Source organism: Bos taurus, chromosome 1, assembly GCF_002263795.3.
Source record: "Bos taurus isolate L1 Dominette 01449 registration number 42190680 breed Hereford chromosome 1, ARS-UCD2.0, whole genome shotgun sequence".
NCBI lineage: Eukaryota > Metazoa > Chordata > Mammalia > Artiodactyla > Bovidae > Bos > Bos taurus.
Genome location: NC_037328.1, coordinates 64,375,873 through 64,395,910, shown reverse-complemented (window position 1 = coordinate 64,395,910; position 20,038 = coordinate 64,375,873). Strand labels below are relative to the sequence as shown.

Genomic DNA, 20,038 nt, shown 5'->3' with positions numbered 1-20,038 from the left:
ATTCAAGTTAAAAGCCCTTTGTTGCTTAGATATTCAAGTGTATTCTTCCAATTTTTTTCTCTAAATAATGTCTTTTGATGAAAATAAGTTCTTAATTTCAATGTAGTAATTTATCAGTCTTTTCCTCCATCATTAATGCTTTCTGTGTCATGTTTAAGAAAACTTTTCCTGCCTTGGATTTATTCTTCTTTGTTACCTTCTAAATGTTTTATTGTTTTACATTTCACAGTTAGGTCTACAAGCAACCTGCATTTGATTTTTGTGTATGGTATAAAATAAGGATCAAATTTGTTATTGCCTTGTGGATATCCAATAGACAGCAGTGCTTACTGAGTGGCTTATCCTACCTATACTAGTGTTCAGTGTCCTCTTTGTCATAAATTAAGTATCCATGTATTTGTAGGTCTCTATCTGAATCTTCTAGTCTATTCCATTTGTCTATTTTCCTACCTGTTGACAATACCATCTGGTTAATTGTTGCAGCTTTATGTTTTGATATCTGGTGGTCTTCATTCTTATTCAAGTCTTGGTTATTCCCTTTGCATTTCCATATACATTTTAGAACCAGCTTGTTATTAATAATTTCCACAAAAATATAGCTCTGCTGGAATTTTATTGGAATTACATTCACACTGTGGATTAGGTTGGTAAAGAGTTAATATCTTTATAATGATTTTTCAATTTATGAGCATAGTATGCTTCATTAAAAATTTTTTTTCTTAATAGTGTTCTGTAGTTTTCCATACAAATATTCTTGCAAAAATTTTGTTACATTTATTTCTAGGTATTTGTTCAATTTAGTGCTATTGTAAACATTATTATTTAATATTTTTACTTTCTTTTATCACTGGTATACAGAAATAAAATGGATTTTTGTATCTTCAACCTCCATCCAGAGATCCTGATGAATCCATTTATCAATTCTAATTATCAATCCATGGAGTCTTTCAGATTTTCCATAGATACATTTGTGTCATTTGTAAATAATGACAGTTTTATTTCTTCCTTCTTGACCTCTGCTTTCTTCCTCCACACTCCTCCCACTCTTCCTCCTTTCTTTTGGTGCCTTGCTGCACTGGGTTGGACCTCAAGTGCAGGGATGAGCAGCAAGGATGATGAGGACATTCTTCTCTCACACCTGACTGTAAGGAAAATACTTTCAGTATTTCACCATTAAGTATGATATATGCTATTAGGTTTTTATAGTATCCTGTCAGATTAAAGAAGTTCTAGTCTTAATTTTTAAAATCATGAATAAGTATGGAATTTTATCAAGTGATTTTTCTGCATTGCTGCTGCTGCTGCTAAGTCGCTTCAGTCGTGTCTGACTTTGTGCAACCCCATAGACGACAGCCCACCAGGCTCCACCATCCCTGGGATTCTCCAGGCAAGAACACTGGAGTGGGTTGCCATTTCCTTCTCCAATGCATGAAAGTGAGAAGTGAAAGTGAAGTCGCTCAGTCGTGTCTGACTCTTAGCGACCCCACGGACTGCAGCCTACCAGGCTCCTCTGTCCATGGGATTCTCCAGGCAAGAGTACTGGAGTGGGGTGCCATTGCCTTCTCCTTTTCTGGATTAGTCAAGTTTATTTTTCTCTATTCTGTTAACAAACTCCAGATAAGTGAATGCTAAAACAAACTTGCATCCCTGGAACAAATCCAATTTTATTATGATATATTTTCCTCTTTATGTATATAGAACTTGGTTCATAAATACTTTGTTTAGGAGTTTTGCATCTATGAACTTTGTCAGGTTTTAATATCAAGGTTATGCTGACTCTGTGAAAGGAGTTGGGAAACATTTTCTCTCTCTCTTTCTCCTTGTCCTTTGAAAGAGATCTTTAAACCAAAACATGTTTTATAACTCTTTGTCTCTCCCTATTCAGTTGCCCAGGCCCCAAATCTTGGAGTCTTTCCATCAGTTTTGTTAGGTTTTTTTGGCTGTGCCGCACAGTTTGCAGGATCTCAGTTCCCCAACCAGAGATTGAATCCTGGCCCCTGGCAGTGAATGCACTGAGTCCTAACTACTGGATTGCCAGGTAATTCTCCTGTCTTGTTAGTTCTTTCTTCAAAATATATCCCCAATTCAACTCACCATGTCCACTGCCAGCACAAAATTCAAGCTACCATTATTTCATGGCTAGATGAACTTTAATAGATTTATAACTGGCTCCTGATTTCTGTCTGTCCTCCCCATAATCAGTTCTATACAAAGTGATCATATCAATATATGTATGATGTCTTCACTCTCTTGCTAAAAATTTCAAATGACTTCCTAGAATAAAATCTAAACTTTTTACGTGTTATTAGTCAGAATCAGTCTATTATGACTTAATATCATACAGATTTATTGCTCTTAAAGTCTACTGAGAATATGTATGACTCATCAGGGCAACTGTCTTCATATTGCAATTCAGTGATTCAACCTACTTAGACCTTCTGGCTCTGTCCACTGAATAAAGAAGTGGCTTGACGTTTCTGTACTGGCTCTTTGATGCTTTGGCCCTCTCTGCTAAAGTCTCTCTGCCCTCAGTCCATTGACAAGAGCTAGTCACATGGACCTACTTAATAATTAATTCTGTGCTTTGCTGATTAAAGGAACTGTGAAATATGGGAAAGCAAAAGAAATACCTGATGAATGCTACTCTTTTAGCCACTTATGACCCATAAGGCCCCACCTGCCTGCCTGTCTCTCCAGCCATGCCTCTTTCCAATCTCTTTGTCACCCATGTTTCAGCCACAGTAGACTTTTGGGTGCTCCTCATGCACACCCAGCTCCTTTCTACATGAGGATCTTCATGGTTTTTCTTTCTCTCTGCAATGCTTTCAATCATAGTTTCTCCTGGCTACTACTTCTGGTCATCCAGTTCTCAGCTCAATGTCATCATCCCAGCTAAGACCCCTGCCTCACCTCACCATAACCTTCTGTCCTCTTGCCTTGTCATCTTCAGAGCCCTAGTCCTCTTTCCTCACCTTTTAGGATTCCAATTATGTGCTTTGTAGAACATTTCAGTGTGTTCTATAGAGCTCTTCTTTTCTCATTTTTTTTCCTAAAATTATCCTGTGTATTTTCTTTCCTGTTGGATTTCTGTCTCTTCCATGTACATTTCACAATAGAAGCCTCTTGTAAGTCCTACAAATCCAACCGCTCTCTTGCCAATCCTTGAGGGTTGTTTTAGGCAGTGAATGAAGCAATAAACAAACAACAGAAAAGCTCATTGTACACTGTATATTGAGACTAAAACATGTCACCTGGAGGGTAGGGCCCTGCCCCTGCAAGCTGGGGGCCTGCCCAGGTAGGGCTATAGTTACACACATGTGGTATATAACAGAGGTTCCTCGGGATGGAGACCTCTTTAAAAAAAAAAAAAAAAATTGTGACTGCTCTGGGTCTTCATTGCTTCTGCATGGGCTTTCTCTAACTGTGGCAAGTGGAGGCTACTCTTCACTCCTATGTGCAGGCTTCTCATTGCGGTGGCTTCTCTTGTTGCAGAGCACAGGCTCTAAGTGCACAGGCTTCAGCCATTCTGGTGCACAGACTTGTGGCATGTGGAATCTTCCCAGACCAGGGATTGAACCCATGTCTCTTGCATTGGCAGGCAGGTTCTTATCCACTATGCTACCAGGGAAGTCCTGGGGACCTCTTTTAATGTGTGTTTTTTTTTAAAAAGGATCAGACTTTAATGTCATAGAAGTTGTGTTTTTATTATCTAATGTCATATGTAATGGCAAAAGACATTTGCATTCCAATAAGGGTTATAGATAAATTTAAAGACTGAAAAAATTAACCAAAATAGTATCTTTATCTGTTTGAAACAGTGTTGCATGCATTATGTACAAAGCATTGTATTTATTCAGTCTCCATAAAATTATTGACATGATATGGATTTGTGAACCTCTTACAATAAGCCCATGCTAGAGATCCACACATGTGTAAAAATAATCTCTGGATTACAACTTCATATACTCAGGAATAAAGCCTGACATATACTCAGATTTGCTCTAAGGAGAGGATAGTAAGTATTCTTTTATCCCATTAACACTTACTAAATATCCACTGCTGTCAAACACTATTCTTGATACCACCTGCTTTGCTGGATGAATCACTCATGGTCTCTGCCCTGAAGGAGCTCCAGATCTAGAAAAGAAGATACATGAGCTTTAGGCACCCTCCCCCATCTCTACCATAGCCTTACGAAGTCAAGCTCCCTGGGCCTGACTCCTCTGACGATTAATCTTCCCAGAAGATTCCTCAGTCCCTTGTATAAATAGGCTTCCTGTGACTCGTAACTAGTTTAAGGTGAAGCTAGAGCCCTGATACATATACAAATAAACACTGTGCCAGTCCTTAGTGGAAAGCCTTAACATGAGTGGTTGAAACCACTACAAGAGCTGTAACAGTTCAGCAGGTGTCACTTCCCATTTCTGGGATTGGGAAGGGTTCACAGCAAAGTTGATTTTAAGCTATGTCTTAAAAGCTAGAGAAAGGAAGGCAAAACAGAAGCAATTCAGGTAAAGGGTGCATGTAAGTCAAAGTCTGTGGGCTGGTGGTACAAGGAAGGCATGCTTGCAGAAGAGAAGCAATAGCTCCCAGTGACTGGCTGTGGAGCCCGAACTCCGCAAGGCAGTGGGACGTGAACCTGGACATGGTATTCTCAAAGCAGCATGGAGGGAGGTTGTGTTCAGTGCACACCATGGGGTCTGGCAGAGTGTAGCTGTTTCTCCAATATTCATGTTCTGAGGGACTTGAGAAAACAAAGCCAGGAGAATAGTCAAGGCCACTGCAATGGTCACTGGGTTGTGAGGTACTGTTAGCAAATGCATGTCTGTGTGCTTGATACACAGCGAGACCAAACAATTAAAAAAAAAAAAGTTGGAGTTTGGAGTAGAGAAAGGTTTATTGAAGGGCCATACAAAGAGATGACAGTTGGCTCATGTCTTAACCCCCCTAAACTCCCAGAAAGCTTTCAGCAAAGCCCTTTTCTAGGAAAGGTGAGGGGATGTGGTTAGTTGTTGCAAACTTCTTGGTGTCTGATCATTTGTTCTTGAGGTCAGGTCACAGTCAGATAATGATGTTTCTGTAAATCTCCACCAAACAAACATTACTTTCTGTTTTGACTAGAAAGAACAAGATCCCAAGGTTCAGCTTTTACCCTCTGAGGTCCAGGCCCTGGCTAAAAGTAGCAGGTCTCTGTGGGGCTAGTTACCCTGCTGGGAGCGTTGGTCCAGCACCCAGTCTGGGTCCTCATGCCTGTGCCCAGGCCTGGCTGGTGAGGCAGATCTCAGCTGGAAGCACCCTCGGGGCCAGGTCCCAGACCCTGCCCAGCCATCATCACTGAGGAAACAAGGCACCCGGGTCCCAGCCAGTCCTCGGGCTTTTCATTTAAACTGGAGAGAATTACTTGCATAGGATCACTAGGAATATATATTGTAGCAAATACCAATCAGGTTAATTCCTAGCTCACAACAATTGCCCTTCTTTGAGAAGGGCAACCACAGAGGTGGAGCTGAAGTTATGATGTGCAGTGTCCTTGCAACTTAACCCTGGCCTCTGGCCACCTCCTAGAGGTAGACAGCTGATCTCAGCTATACCAATTTTTGAAACTTGGAGAGACTGAAGTTGGTTGAAGCTGTTACCTTAATAGCAGTATCCTTATACTCCAGGTGCTGAGGCCTCCATAGACTGTGACCCATTGAGACTGTCGTCACCATTAGGTAATGGAGCTGGGTCTGGGCCTGGCCAGTGCCGACTATGGAGAGGGATCTGGAGCTCTGTAGAACACAGACCTCAGCCTGTTCCTGGGTCCCCCAGCTGAACCCACCCACCTAAGGCCTGGAGGGCTGCAGAGAAAAGGCTGAGAGCTACCTCCCACCACACTCTTTGCAGGGAGAGAACCACTGCAAGGCTGACTGTTGGTGGAGTGGGATCCCTAGCTGTGGCACTAAGGGTCTCCCAATATTAGTCTCCAGATAATAGCTGCACACCTGCTCCGCCCCTATTACAGTACCAGGGCCAGAGAATGTGATGGCCATGGGAAGAGATACCTGTGAAAGACTCTGGGTAGAACTTCCTGGGAGGGGAGTTGAGTCCACCTTAGAGATTCTGGGCCTTCTTCCCTGAATATTCTGAACACTCTGGTTTCCTGTAGATGCCCTCACAAATCCTGATAACTGAAAAAATGTGAGTAATGCTCTCAGCAGTTTCATTTCTAATTGTCATTGAATTTATGCACTTACACGTGTCTTCTACTCAGAAATTTCCCTGGAGATCATGGGATTTTATTTCACTTTTGGTTCACTTCTCTGACGTTAGCCTTCCCACGAGCCCTCCTCTGCACAGCACATGATTGCCACTGTCAACAGACAGATACTCAATGGCCTGGAATTGCCCTCTGTCAGCCCTGAGCCCTATGCATCCCACAAGGCTGGTGCAAACATCCCCTCCCTGCCCACTCTCGCACCATTTCCCTCCAGCTCTGTTAGTATCAGTCTCCACAGGACTTGAAGATCCTGTGGGGTTGCCTTGTTCAGCCTCCTCTCTCCCTAGGCTTCCTCTGGAGGCACCAAAGGGCCATGCAGACTATGACCTATGGCCATGGTCTCGTGGTGCACTGGTGTTTAAGTGGCACCGATTGGAGCTTTGTTAAGTTCAGCTGCTACTCATTTAAGCTTGGGTCAGATAAAACTCTTGGGATTTTAGCACTTCTAGTTCTGCTTTCCAGTTTTCTTTTGCTTCTGTCCACTATTCAACTTTCTCTTTGACTCGTGTGTGGCTGAGGATGGAGGTCCTTTCTGTTTGGTGTCTTGGGGCTCAGGCCTGGTGTCCCCATCTCCTGCCCTGGACAGCTTGGCCTTCATCCTCCTCCCTGAAGTGTCTGAGAGGAAAACATTGGCGACTTCTCCATTCTCCAGTTTGGTTTCTTCTCTTCCTTGTTTCTTGTAACTGTTACCGAGCACAAGGTCTGTGTGCCTGCTGCACAGTGAGGCCAAATATACCAAATTCCAGAATTTGGAGCAAATAAAGGTTTATTGCAGGGCCCCGCAAGGAGATGGGTGGCTTATATCTTAAAAACCCCAAACTCCCCCAAAGCAAAGCCCTTTTTCTAGGATAGGAGAAGGAAGGGCATGGTTAGTTGTAGACTTGTGTCTTTGTACCCTGGGTCAGGAAGATCCCCTGGAGGAAATGGCAACCCACTCCAGTACTCTTGCCTGGAAAATTCCATGGATGGAGGAGCCTGGTAGGGTACCGTCCATGGGGTCCCAAAGAGTCGGACACGACTGAGCAACTTCACTTTCACTTTTCACTTTATTTGTGTCAGATCCTTAATTCTGGAGATCAGTTACGGTCAGTTAACTATGTTCTTGTAAAACTCCACCAAACAGTCTGTTCTGACAAGGAAGGGCAAGGTCCCAAGACTCAAAGTTCACCTTCCAAGGTCCAGGCCCTGGCTAAGAGGAGGTGGGGTGGGGGGTGGGGGGTTGGGGGAGGGGTCCCTGCGTTGGCCGGTTACACTGCCCAGGAACGTTAGTCCAGCACCCAGTCGGGGTCCTCCTCCCAGTGCTGAAGAAGCAGATCTCAACTGGTGGCTCCCTCAGGGCCAGGTCCCCAGACCCTGCCCAGCCATCATCGCTGAGGGAGCCAGGCGTCCAGGACCCAAATAGCCCTCAGCCTCCTCAGGCCACCCAAATAGCATTTAGGGGGCCAGATCCCGCAGACTGCAGTCCATGCAGATGGCCGCTGATATTAGGTCACAGAGGCAGGAATGGGGGCGAGGTTCACTACTACCTCAAGGCCTGGGACCAGCCAGTGTGTGTGGCCTGTGGAGGGCTCTAGAGCCCTGCAGGACACAGCTCCAAGCCTGTTCCGCGGACCTCTCAGCTCACCCGATGGCCTAAGGCCGGGTGAGCTGGAGGGCCCCAGAGAAGCCAGGACCCACCTCTTAACCTCACTTTCCTTTGGACAACGACCACTCCTCTGACCACTGGCAGAGCAGTGCTACTAACGGTTGCTCGCTCTGGGGAGGGATTACTGTGACTCCGACCAATGACCAAGTGGCACCGCTAACGGTTGCTCATTGACAGTTGCCGGTTGGGGGTGCAGTCTACTGCGGGTGCCGACCAATCGCTAAGCGGGACCACTAATCACCGCTCGAATCTTCTGGCTTAGTGGTCTCACAGCAACCGTTGCCTGGTAACAGGTTGCTGGGTAAGGCCAGCCACAACAGCTGCGCGCTAGGGGCTGTGCACTGCCCCACTGCATCAGGTAACTTGATTCCTCACTATTCTCGGCTCCCCTTCTGTTTCTTTCCTTTCCCCCCTTCCTAATTTATTTCAGCGTCTGTTTCCTTAGTCACAAACATAAACATTAGAAACAAACAAAAAAAAAAGCACCCTGTTTATACTGTTATTTTATCTAACCTAGTAAACTCCACTTTAATGCAACTAAATATGGATATATATTTGAGAAGGCCTTTATTTTGTGGGTGTGTGAGCACGTAATTCCAGTTTCCAGCCTAGGATCCTCAGGCCAAGCTAAAGAAGCACCCCCTAGCAGAGTCTCAGACATCAGAGCTGCCAAGGGATGGTTTAGCCCCGGAAACCCTGAGATCCAGTGAGGAATTATGGAAACCCTAGCCCTTTTCCTTCATCATCCGCTTCCACTATGTCTAATGCATGCTTCTTTGTTTGCAGTGATTGCACTTATTTGTTTATTTAGAGCAATGATTACTTGTTTAGATTAATGATTCCCAAATCTGACTGCATATTAAAATAAACTGAGAAGTTTTTAAAAACACCAATGCCATAGACAAAAGAAGACAGCCCCAAGAGTTGTTAATTGTTGAAGCTGGATAGCAGGTATATGGAAATTCATTATTCTATATTTCTAATTTTATATGTGTTTGAAATGTCTCATAACAAAAATGTTTGAAATATAAATACATAAAACAATATAAAACTGGTCCTATAGCAAACCAGTTACAATTGAATTTCGAGGGCCCCTGGGCTTAGTTAGAATCTGTAGTTCTAAATGCTTCCCAGGGGTTCTGAGGGTTGAGATGGGGCCATGGGGACATGAAGAGGATTGAAGGGATTATAGTAGCTGCCTCTGGACTGTGAGCTTAGGTGAAATGTCAGATGACTTCCCCTAAAGTATTTATTCCTGATTTAGATAATTGATCAAACATTCCTAGAATGGTGACTAAAGGTGACTCATGTATCACACTGTTTAGCTGAAGTATTTTGTAAACTATTTTTATTTGTTTATTTTTATTTTTGGCTGTTGTGGGTCTTGATTGCTGCACGGGCTTTTCTCTAGTTGTGGTGAGTGGGACTACTCCCTAGCTGTGGTGCCCGGCTTTCTCATTGCAGTGGCTTCTCTTGATGAGGAACATGGGCTCTAGGGCATGTGGGCTTCAGTAGTTGCAGCTCATGGGCTCTCGAGCACAGGCCCAACAGTTGTGGTGCATGGGCTTGGTTGCTCCGCAGTACGTTGGATCCTTCCAGATCAGGATTGAACTCGTGTCTCCTACACTGGTAGGCGGATTCTTTACCAGAGCCACCAGGGAAGCCCTAGCTGAAGTATTTTAAAGTAAATTATAGACCACCAACACTGGCACGTGATGGCTCACTTATGAGCTAATGAGTGAGTTTCTGAAGAGAATAGTCCTTTCCATTTTATTTGTATTTGCATTCCCAGCGTCTAGCACGTGGCCAGACATTTTGTCATTATAAGTAAATGTTAATTTTTTTTTAAGAAGATGAGAATGACATAAGTAGACATTGGGTTAAGACACCGTGTTAATGTAGGGGTAAGAATATGAAGCTCTGGGGCTGGATTGCCTGGTTTCAGATTTCAGCTCTGCCATGTAACCTCTTCATTCACTGTCTAGGAACTTTACTGCTCAGCCCCTTACCTTGTTCATATGTTAAATAGTACAAAAAAAAAAAAAGAACCTATATCATATGTTTGTTGTAAGAGTTTTATATACTTAAACATGCCTGGGACATAGTAAGCATTCAGTTATGTTGTAGTTCTTAAGAAGAAGATTGCCTTCAGAATGGTGCCTGATACATGGTACATCATTGGCTTATAGTAAACGTTTGCTGAATGAGTGAATATTCTGGTTTTATGATTATTTGTCTCCAGTTTTACCCATTTCACTGTACTCTCCAGTGAAACTGCTGTACGAAATACAGCAGAGGGTAACTTCTGAATTGAAGGTTGGGTTGAGAGTCAAAGGAAGTAATCCTGAAGTTGTGTAGTTTCAGTTTCAAGCCCAAACCAGGAGGGCTGAGTGAACACTGTGGGAGTTTTAAAGTTGAGAGGCCTGGTGATTGCAAGAGAGAAGGGATGTTTCTAGTTAAGTCAGTCTGATCCCAGTGCCTTGAAGAGGGGTGCCATATATGAGGCTGCTCTTCATAGGGTATTTACCTAGATTTCTTCCCACCTCTCCACCTTCCAGCTCTGTCTAAACTAAGAATCTGTACTGGCTTAGGCCTGGATAAATGTTAGAGATCCACAGCTTCAAGGCAGCAGCAAGGATTTACTTCCGGATAAACACTGTCCCTTGTTTATCTTCAAAATGTTATTAAAGCTCACACTCACATGTAATGAAGAGCCATTTAGTGGCTAACAGCTTTGGGAAATTCCCTTAATCTTTTTGGATCTTGGTTTCCTCCTCTGACACTCTGTGGCTTGATGACTAATGTGAAAGGTTATTTAAAGAACATAATAATAATAATTATAGTGAATCAACTCATCAGGGGCTAAGGATTTCTTTTGCTAAAGAGTAAGAAAGAAATCAAGGAAAAGAGGTAAGAATTTAGCCACAAAGTTCCAGAAGTCTAGGTTAAGAAGTTAAGTGAAAGTGAAATGTGAAGTCGCTCAGTCGTATCCGACTCTGCGACCCCATGGACAGTAGCCTACCAGGCTCTTCCCTCCATGGGATTCTCCAGGCAAGAGTACTAGAGTGGGTTGCCATTTCCTTCTCCAGGGGGTTTTCCCGACCCAGGGATTGAACCAGGGTCTCCCGTATTCCAGGCAGATGCTTTAACCTCTAGCCACCAGGGAAGCCATGAAGCCCTTATTCTAAGGACATCAGTGAAAATTATGGAGCAGGAGACTGGTAAGTTTAAAAAGAGTTTGTAGGGTTATCTGGCCCAGGTAAATAGAATGGACTAGAGGAGAAAGAAGCTGGGGGAAAAGAGACTAGTTTGAGTTTGGTGTCAGATCCAGGGTCTTACCACATATCTGAGGGAACAGACAGGAGGGGACAGATAACAGACAATTTTTTAAGAAACAGATTTTTTTTTTTTTTTAATTTTAGCAAGTGCTATGATGTTCTGAGTCAAAGATGACTCAGGCCTCAAGCCTGGAGATTGGATGATGGTGGTGGCTATTACACTAAGGAGAGGAAGAATAACTTTGGGGGAGATGTTGATTTGATTTTGCATGAATTGAGTTTGGGTTGCTGTCAATATACTGAATGGCCACAAAAATTAAACAGTATGGTTTCATAAATAAGAGGGTAAATACTGAGGATCAGGGAGGATTTTAAGGCCTTCAAACAGGCATGGAAAGACTCAGGTACAGCAATGTTCCCATCACCTCTAAACTCTCCTCTAGAAGGAGGAAGCCATCTCTTCTGGAGAAGAGGCAGGACTGAGATGATCACCACTGAGCTTGGGTGTGCTCAAAAGTGAGGTCAGAGGTGTGTTTAAGGCTAGGGAAAGCAGTACGTCACTTTCAGAATGTCACTTCAGTTCATTTCAGTTCAGTTCAGTCGCTCAGTCGTCTCCGACTGACTCTTTGCGACCCCATGAATCGCAGCACGCCAGGCCTCCCTGTCCATCACCAACTCCTGGAGTTCACCCAGACTCATGTCCATCGAATCAGTGATGCCATCCAGCCATCTCATCCTCTGTCGTCCCCTTCTCCTCCTGCCCCCAATCCCTCCCAGCATCAGAGTCTTTTCCAATGAGTCAACTCTTCACATGAGGTGGCCAAAGAACTGGAGTTTCAGCTTTAACATCATTCCTTCCAAAGAAATCCCAGGGCTGATCTCCTTCAGAATGGACTGGTTGGATCTTCTTGCAGTCCAAGGGACTCTCAGGAGTCTTCTCCAACACCACAGTTCAAAAGCATCAATTCTTCGGTGCTCAGCCTTCTTCACAGTCCAACTCTGACATCCATACATGACCACAGGAAAAACCATAGCCTTGACTAGACGAAGCTTTGTTGGCAAAGTAATGTCTCTGCTTTTGAATATGCTGTCTAGGTTGGTCATAACTTTCCTTCCAAGGAGTAAGCATCTTTTAATTTCATGGCTGCAGTCACCATCTGCAGAGATTTTGGAGCCCCAAAAAATAAAGTCTGATGCTGTTTCCACTGTTTCCCCATGTATTCCCCAAACACTCAACAAGGAAATCAAGGACTGGATGAGAATGCAGCAATTTGGGAAGAGTTGTATTTATATTTATATGCACAACCAGAGCTTTCCTCTGCAGAGATTTTTAAAGGTTAAAGTGTAACAATGGCAGGTGAAATTTTAAAACAAGTTGAATAAATGAAGGCCATTCCTAAAACTTATGAAAAGACACCAACCTTTAGAGTCAAGCCTCTCTGTGCCTTATCCTCTCTCTTTGTGTATATCCTTAGAGCATTATCTTTAATTAAAAGAGCTTTTATTGCATGCTTACGATGTGGAAGACACAGAGAAAGAGAAAACATAGCCTGATCAACATGGAATAAGCTATTCACCACCATTGCAAGGCTGCACAGATACCAACTGTAATGACCTGTGAGTGGCCGGGCTTCCCAGAGGAGAGAGCTGGAAGTGGACCCAGAACGACTGGCAGAGTCTGAATGGAGGTAGCAGCAGCTGCAAAGGCTTGGAGAAGGCATTGTCCACAGTATCTTTTAGGGGATACTGGCTTAAGCACACTCGGGGGAATGGCAAGTAATTTTAGTTAGAATGGGGCCAGACTGAGGAGATCTTTCTTTGGAGACATTGGTTAAGACATCTAAGTTCTAGAAACCAACTGAGCAAGTTTATATGCACAACCGTATAATGTGGTGGTTAGAGCCCAGATGACAGACAGCTTGGTGTGAACCCTGAACCTAGTTGTCTAACCATGGACAAGTTGTTTAATTTTCCTGTCCCTCAGTTTTCTTATATGTAAAATGAAGTAATACATACAATTGTTGGGAGGATTATATAAGATAATTTATATAAAGGGATTAGAATGCTAAATGCTCAGGAAGTTTTAGCTTTTCACTTTCTCTTTCATAACTTTTAATATTAGTTGAATTTTGGGACTTCCCTGGTGGTCCAGTGACTAAGACTCCATGTTCCCAATGCAAAGCCTTGGTCAGAGAAGTAGATCCCGTATGCTGCATTGAAGATCAAAGATCCCATGTACCTAAGACCTAGCACAGCCAAATAAATATTTTTTTAAATTAGTTGAATTTTATAATCATAAAAACAATAGCCTTCATTTTTAAAAGTTCATCACAGCTCACCTATAGGAAATTTCACTGCTCTGAGGACTACTGTGTCTAAATGAATGTCATTTTTAAAAGGTAATAAAATTTCAGGCCCCTATTCTTCTGAAGGAAAGAGCATTATTCCAGTTTCATGGATGGCCAACTGGTTGGCCAACTTGGAAAGTGTTGAATACCATGTGGTAACTCCAGAGGAGAAATTTGGGTTACTGATCTTAGGTGAAGCAATTACTTGAATAAGTAGTTGAAAAGAAACTATTTCTTTCAACCATTGTCAGAATGTATGTAAATTGATATGACATTTTTGGAAAGTAATCCAGCACTACTAAACTTTTGCTGTATCTGTTGACCCAGCTATTCTCACCAAAGAAATATAGAAATAAATTTACAAAATACTTATTGCAGCATCATTTGTAATTGAAGAAAACTGGAAACAGCCTTAATATTCATCCCAAGAAAGTGGCTGGCTAAATTATGGTATGACCATGCTCTGGAATGTATATATTCAGGGAATAAATTAAGTCTGTGTATGGCCCAGGAGGAATATTCATGATATATTGTGAATAACAAAGGAAAATTACAGAATATAGTGTGTGCTATGATTTCATCTTTGTTTAAAAAAAAAAAAAACCCAAACAAAAAAAGTCCAATAATCATGTGTGTATATATTTGTATTGATGTGGAAAGATATATAAGACATACATCAAGCTATTGACACTCATTACCTTGGGGTCATGGAAACCATAAAGTGTGTCTACAATCTGACTTGTCAAAATGAACATGTATTGGTTTGGGGTGAACGTAACAGGGAGACCAAGGTTGAAAAGAAATCACTCAACTGCTTTAAATCAACCACAGTATTCAGACCTTGAATTATAATCTTGCTTTAGAAAGACTTCACTGGGTAACTGGGGTCTTTATTCAGTGATCACTAGATAATCCCAAAGAGAAGGTTAGAAGATGGTGGGTACATATATTCTCTCCAGTAACCAGAAAGCAGAGACTCTAAAATTAGAGATCAGGAAGTTTGATGTTGATTCCCAGCAAAGAATAATTCACTAAAAAGTTTGCTGGGATGTATTTAGATAATAAAATAGCAATTATTAGGAGCCTGCATTTCCAGGAATTAAGTCATGCTAAAGTTAAATTAATCATATTTTAATCAGGGTATTGTTGTATATATAAAGAATTGAAACTTTTCTCATAATATGTAAGTACCAAGGTAAACATGAGTTAGAAATATATACAAAAGTCCAGAGTATTGATTGATCTTAATTACATTTGATTAAGATAAATCAATTTGTTGATTTCAATTTGTTATCTCTGCTTCCCTGGTGGTTCAGTTGGTAAAGGATCTGCCTGCAATGAAGGAGACCTGAGTTTGAACCCTGGGTTGGGAAGATCTCCTGGAGAAAGGAATGGCAACCCACTCCAGTATTCTTGCCTGGAGAATTCCATGGACAGGTGAGCCTGGGGAGCTACAGTCCATGGGGTCGCAAAGAATTAGAGACAAATGAGCAACTAACACAGAAGTAGGTCTCTACCCTTGGCCTCCTTTCAAGTTCTTATCTATAGATATAGAAGAGGAGTCTACAAAAAAGTCATATATATCTACATATAGATATAGATTTAAATGACATAAAGCTTAGAGGGAGCACTAAGTATTCCTTAAGATTAGGATGTGAAAAATTTCTGATGGGTTGGAGAGACTACAATAATAATATGTGAAGGAATTGCGTTACATGGAAAGTTCATTCAGGTTCAAAAAATTAACTCCACAAGAAAGCAAGCAATCTGGATCAATACCGATTTTTAAACTCTGAAGAACTATAGGTAACCCTAAAGCAACTCTTGGGTGACGCAATGGAGGATTAACAAAGAACAAATGAGCCACGTGCCTCTGGTGTACCGTGGGGGGAAGAAGCCTAGTAAATGGAGCCCACTCTGGGGACTGCAGTACAAACTGAACATACTCAGAATAGTAGCCAGAGAGAAGAAGCCTCCAGAATTAATGTTTTTAGTGTCACATAAGTATAGGGGCCGATTCCTGAATTAAAGAGACGTCACTTTGCCTATAAAGGTCTGTATAATCAAAGCTATGGTTTTTCCAGTGGTCAAGTATGGATGTGAGAGTTGTACCATAAAGAAGGCTGAGTGCCAAGAATTGATGCTTTTGAACTGTGGTGTTGGAGAAGATGCTTGAGAATCCCTTGGACTGCTAGGAGATCAAACCAGCCCATCCTAAATGAAATCAACCCTGAATATCCATTGGAAGGACTGATGCTGAAGCTGAAACTCCAATACTTTGGGCATCTGATTCGAAGAGCCGATTCATTGGAAAAGACCCCAATGCTGGGAAAGATTCAAGGCAAAAGGAGAAGGGGGCGAAAGAGGATAAAATGGTTAGATAGCATCACTGACTCAATGGACATGAATTTGAACAAACTCTGGGAGACAGTGAAAGACAGGGAAGCCCAGCATGCTGTAGTTCACGGGGTCACAGAGTTGGATCCTACTTAGCAACTGAACAACAACAGTCTCTGTTCATGAAACCCCATCTCAGCGGGAGTTGGGGGTGACATGGGTGTGAATGAGAGACCCACACTCTGCCTTTGCCCTGCCATCAGGCAAGTTCTGTTACCTCTCCCCTTTTCTTAACTCCACACACATCCCACAGACGTGAAGGCAGGTTTCCTAGAGCATAGGCAGTGTAGCACGTAGACCCACCATTAAATAACATCAGATCTCATGGTGAATTTGCTAGTCAGGCTCTAAATTTCTTTCAGTCCACTGATCATATGCACAGAAGAAAGTCTCTGTTTGGTGTTGATAAGTTTTTGACATTTCTCTCACACTTGCTAATTTTTTCTTTTTAATAAGAATAAAGCAGGCCTGGGGCATAGAGCCTTCAGCAAGCCACAGGAGCTAGTTGGAGTTTTTAAACACTGTTATGTTCTCGTATTTATTTTTATAAGGGAAACTGGCTTTCCATGTATGGTAATGATCTAGTTTCTAATGGGGAGCAAAATAAAATGTGAGAGTCTAACAGTGCTTTAAAGTAAGAGAACAGGAAATACAGCCTCATTCAGTTCAGGGTAGGTCTGTCTCTAGGGAGGTTTTTTTTTTCCCCCTCCCTAAAACCTTATTTAATACATATGCAAAAAAGGATAGTCTTGTAAAACCTTTTTAAAATTAGAAATCAAGTTCCCTGCGATCACTTCTGGCCTTTACATTTCTAGGTTCAGCACAGGGCATTCGGGACAGTCCCTAAATTCAGCTTTCCATTCAGTCACACTGGCGTTTGCTCTGCTTTCTGCCTCCACCCTTTCCTCTAGGGAGGTTCTTGCTGGGAACCTGGGTGGAGTTAAAAAAGGGAAGGATAAAAGGAAAGAAGGGTTTGGGTTTTGAGGGGGAAATAAAACCTCTTAAGTCCATATATTGAAGAAGATTTTTCAAGTTGTTCTACTGACTGGGGTGGACAGTGCTGAAAGCAGAGTGTGTCTGTGAGCGTTCACACTGTGTCACCTGGGCTTTGGACAAGGACTGAAGCGCTCCCTCCTGATGACCTGGGTGACTCAGCCCGGATGCAGCTGCAGCCTGCTGCTTGCATCATTTGCCCAGCCTCTATTGTGGAGAGTGAATTGGCAAGTCAGCAGTTTCCTTTCAAAGCCCGTTTACTTAGGGTTTTTGTGGTTTTTTTTTGTCTCAAACACTATATGTATGCCCATATTCTTCGCAGCATTATTCACAATAGCCAAAAGGTGGAAGCAATCCAAGTGTCCACTGATGGATGAAACAATAAACAAAATGTGGTTTATACACACAATAAAATATTATTCACCCTTGAGAAGGAAGGAAATTCTGACACATGCTGCAATATGGATGAACCATGGAAACATAAGTAAAACAGGCCAGATACAAAGGCATAAACAGTGTATGATTGCATCAGGTATTCTAGAAGAGTAGAATTCATAGAGACAAACATTAGAATGGTGGTTACCAGCATTTGAGGGGAGCGGCAAATGGGGAGTTGTTGGTTAATGGGGACAAAGTTTCAGTCCTGGATGATGAAAAATTTCTGGAGATGGATAGTAGTAATGGCTGCACAACAATGAGGATGTGCTTAATACTACTTAAATTATACACTTAAAAATGGTCAAAATTGTTGTTAAGACTTAAGCCAAACCCAGGTGGCTCAGTGGTTAAGAATCCGCCTGCCAGTGCAGGAGCTGCAGGAAGTGCAGTTCCCATCCCTGAGTTGGGAAGATCCCCTGCTCCTCCCACGCCGGTATTCTTGCCTGGAGAATCCCATGGACAAAGGAGCCTGGGGGGCTACAGTCCAGGGGGACTCAAAGAGTTGGACACGACTGGAGCGACTGAGCACACACACAACACAGGCAAAACCATTCAGTGCAGAGGGATCCAGGAGTACCTGGCTATGGAGAAGGTAGTGAAGGTGTGCGCCATGTCTCTCTGTTCCCACGGCCATCCCAGCCATTCCCACCTTCTCTGCTCGGTTTTATACCCCACATCAACGCGCCTCTTGCCTTCCAGCTTCTGGCTGGAGTCACTCAGTGGGCGCACCAACAGGAGAATGAGGGAAGAAAGAAGACTGAGGATGGAGAATCTGTTTACTCGGTTCCCTCTCTGCAGGATTGCTGCCCCCTCACTGACCCTTGACCAGAGGTCCTGCAGATCTGTCTGTCTCCAGACTCTGGTGCTTCCTCCTCTGGCCTCTTCAGACACAGAGCACAGCAGCTCCCACTGCCCCCAGCCCCACAGAACTTGCACTGTCCCTCGTGATTTCCTCACTTCCTGCCAACACCTTTGTAAAGAGTCCTCTTAATAAATTCTCAAACTACACAATTTGAGTGTACCATCTGTTTCTTGTTGGCCTATGGCTTGATACGAGGTTATTTATAAAGATCAAAGTTTTAGAAACACTGACCCAAAGAAAATCCGCCTATATTCCCCAAAGATTGCTCTGAGCTACCGAAACCTCCCAGATACTCAGAGAAGGCAATGGTAAGGGATGGTGAATGGTGTCATCTTCCTCCCCATCCTCCATTCCCTCTCTTATACCAAGTACTTCTTTTCAGTTGCTATTTTAATGCAGAGTATTCAGCATCTAATGTTTTCTCCAATCATGTAGATTGTAAATCACAGTTTTGTACATAACAGAATTTAATTCCAATAAAACAATTGAATGATTCAGATATTCCATAGTTTTATTTGAAAAAAAAAGAAAGTATTTCTCCTGTATATGTTTCTACTGAATCCTAGGTACAGTTGTCCAAGCATATGGGGCAATTGCAGTTAAGCATGAATAGGAAGGTTGAAATGGTATCTTTGTAAAACTCTTTCAACTGACAATGGAGATAAGGCTCTGTAAAATGAGCCCCCTCTCTCCCCTCTAAGGTGGCTATTTATGGAGAAAGTAAACAAGACTTCTGCATTCTTTCTTAGTCTTAAATGGTTTAGAATAAGTTGAATGCCCATCATCCCCCACTCCCAATCCAGGGGGCTGTATCCTGCCCATATACTATATACAGGTTATTTTCAGGTCATGAGACACAGTCTCACTTGCTTGTAAGTTCACTGGCTCAGGTAAGCAGACCATCTTTTTGCTGCAAGAGAAGAGAAACAAGAGGGTGTGTGCTCAGGGCAGGTTCCTGGCTGGTCGGGAGAGAAGGTTCAGAATTGTGAGACCTTGTGTTTCACTGGTGTCAGAGCTACAATCATCTATGGGACGATTACTACAGGAGTCCACGCCTGTCCTCCAAGGGCCAGGTGTGGTAAGACATACTCCAAATGCCTGCTAGAGGTGGTGCAAAGGGGATAGGAATTCCAGATTCACACCCATGACTGTGACCAGCAGAGGCTGAAGAAGAGGAAATATGCAATGAGCAATCTTTGTTTCAAAAAAATTTTACAGAGAAACTAAATAGAACAGATACATAAAACATATAGATAAAATGGAGTTTCTTATATTAAAGTGGGAATGGGGAATTAAAGTCCACCCTCTTTGGCTTCTTAGCATCCCAACCCAAGATGGCCCTGCAGGAGGTTCAGGACACCCTGGGTGTCTGTCATCTCCCCATCAAGGAAGCTTACCCTCATGATAAAACTGCACCTCAACAAGTGTCACATCTGAGGTCAGCCTTGGTCCTGGTGGCTGTGTTTGGGGTGGGGTGGATCTGGGGCTTACTTGTCATTGACAGGAAGAGGAGCAGTGCAGAACCTCCCGATGATGGTCGTCTGGTCTTTTTTCCAAACCCGGTGGGAAGCCTGAAGCTTGAGTTTCACCTGGTTTATCTGGCACTGAGGGCTGGGGTGAGCTAGGACTCCTTTCCCAACACGCTGGTGTCTAGGTCTGGAAGGGAAAGGGAAAGTAACTTACTGTCACATGTTTGACCTTGGCTTCCCCTTGGCTCCCATGGGCTCTGTGGGTAGCCTGGTCAGTTAGTTCCTGGGAGGTGGGCACACAGTCCTCTGCATCATCCTTACCAGCATCTCGCCCACAACCCACAGCTTT

General features: G+C 43.0%; 1 protein-coding gene across 8 annotated transcripts in view; it reads right to left on the bottom strand.

Moving 5' to 3' along the window:
• Positions 1-596: 596 nt before the first annotated feature.
• The window catches only part of PLA1A (phospholipase A1 member A), a 45,369-nt gene continuing 25,927 nt past the window's right edge, over positions 597-20,038 (bottom strand). For 3 of the 8 annotated variants that reach the window (XM_005201308.5, XM_059883093.1, XM_059883123.1), the window contains exons 9-10: positions 19,712-19,876; positions 14,117-19,130 (exon numbers count right to left, since the gene is read on the bottom strand). In XM_005201308.5, the coding sequence (XP_005201365.4) occupies positions 19,046-19,130; positions 19,712-19,876 (250 nt within the window). In that variant the 3' untranslated portion in view covers positions 14,117-19,045. Of the gene's footprint in view, positions 4,138-7,936; positions 19,131-19,711; positions 19,877-20,038 lie in introns of those variants that run through there. The other 5 variants (XR_009493326.1, XR_804163.4, XM_010801095.4 and 2 more) reach the window with 5 other exon arrangements.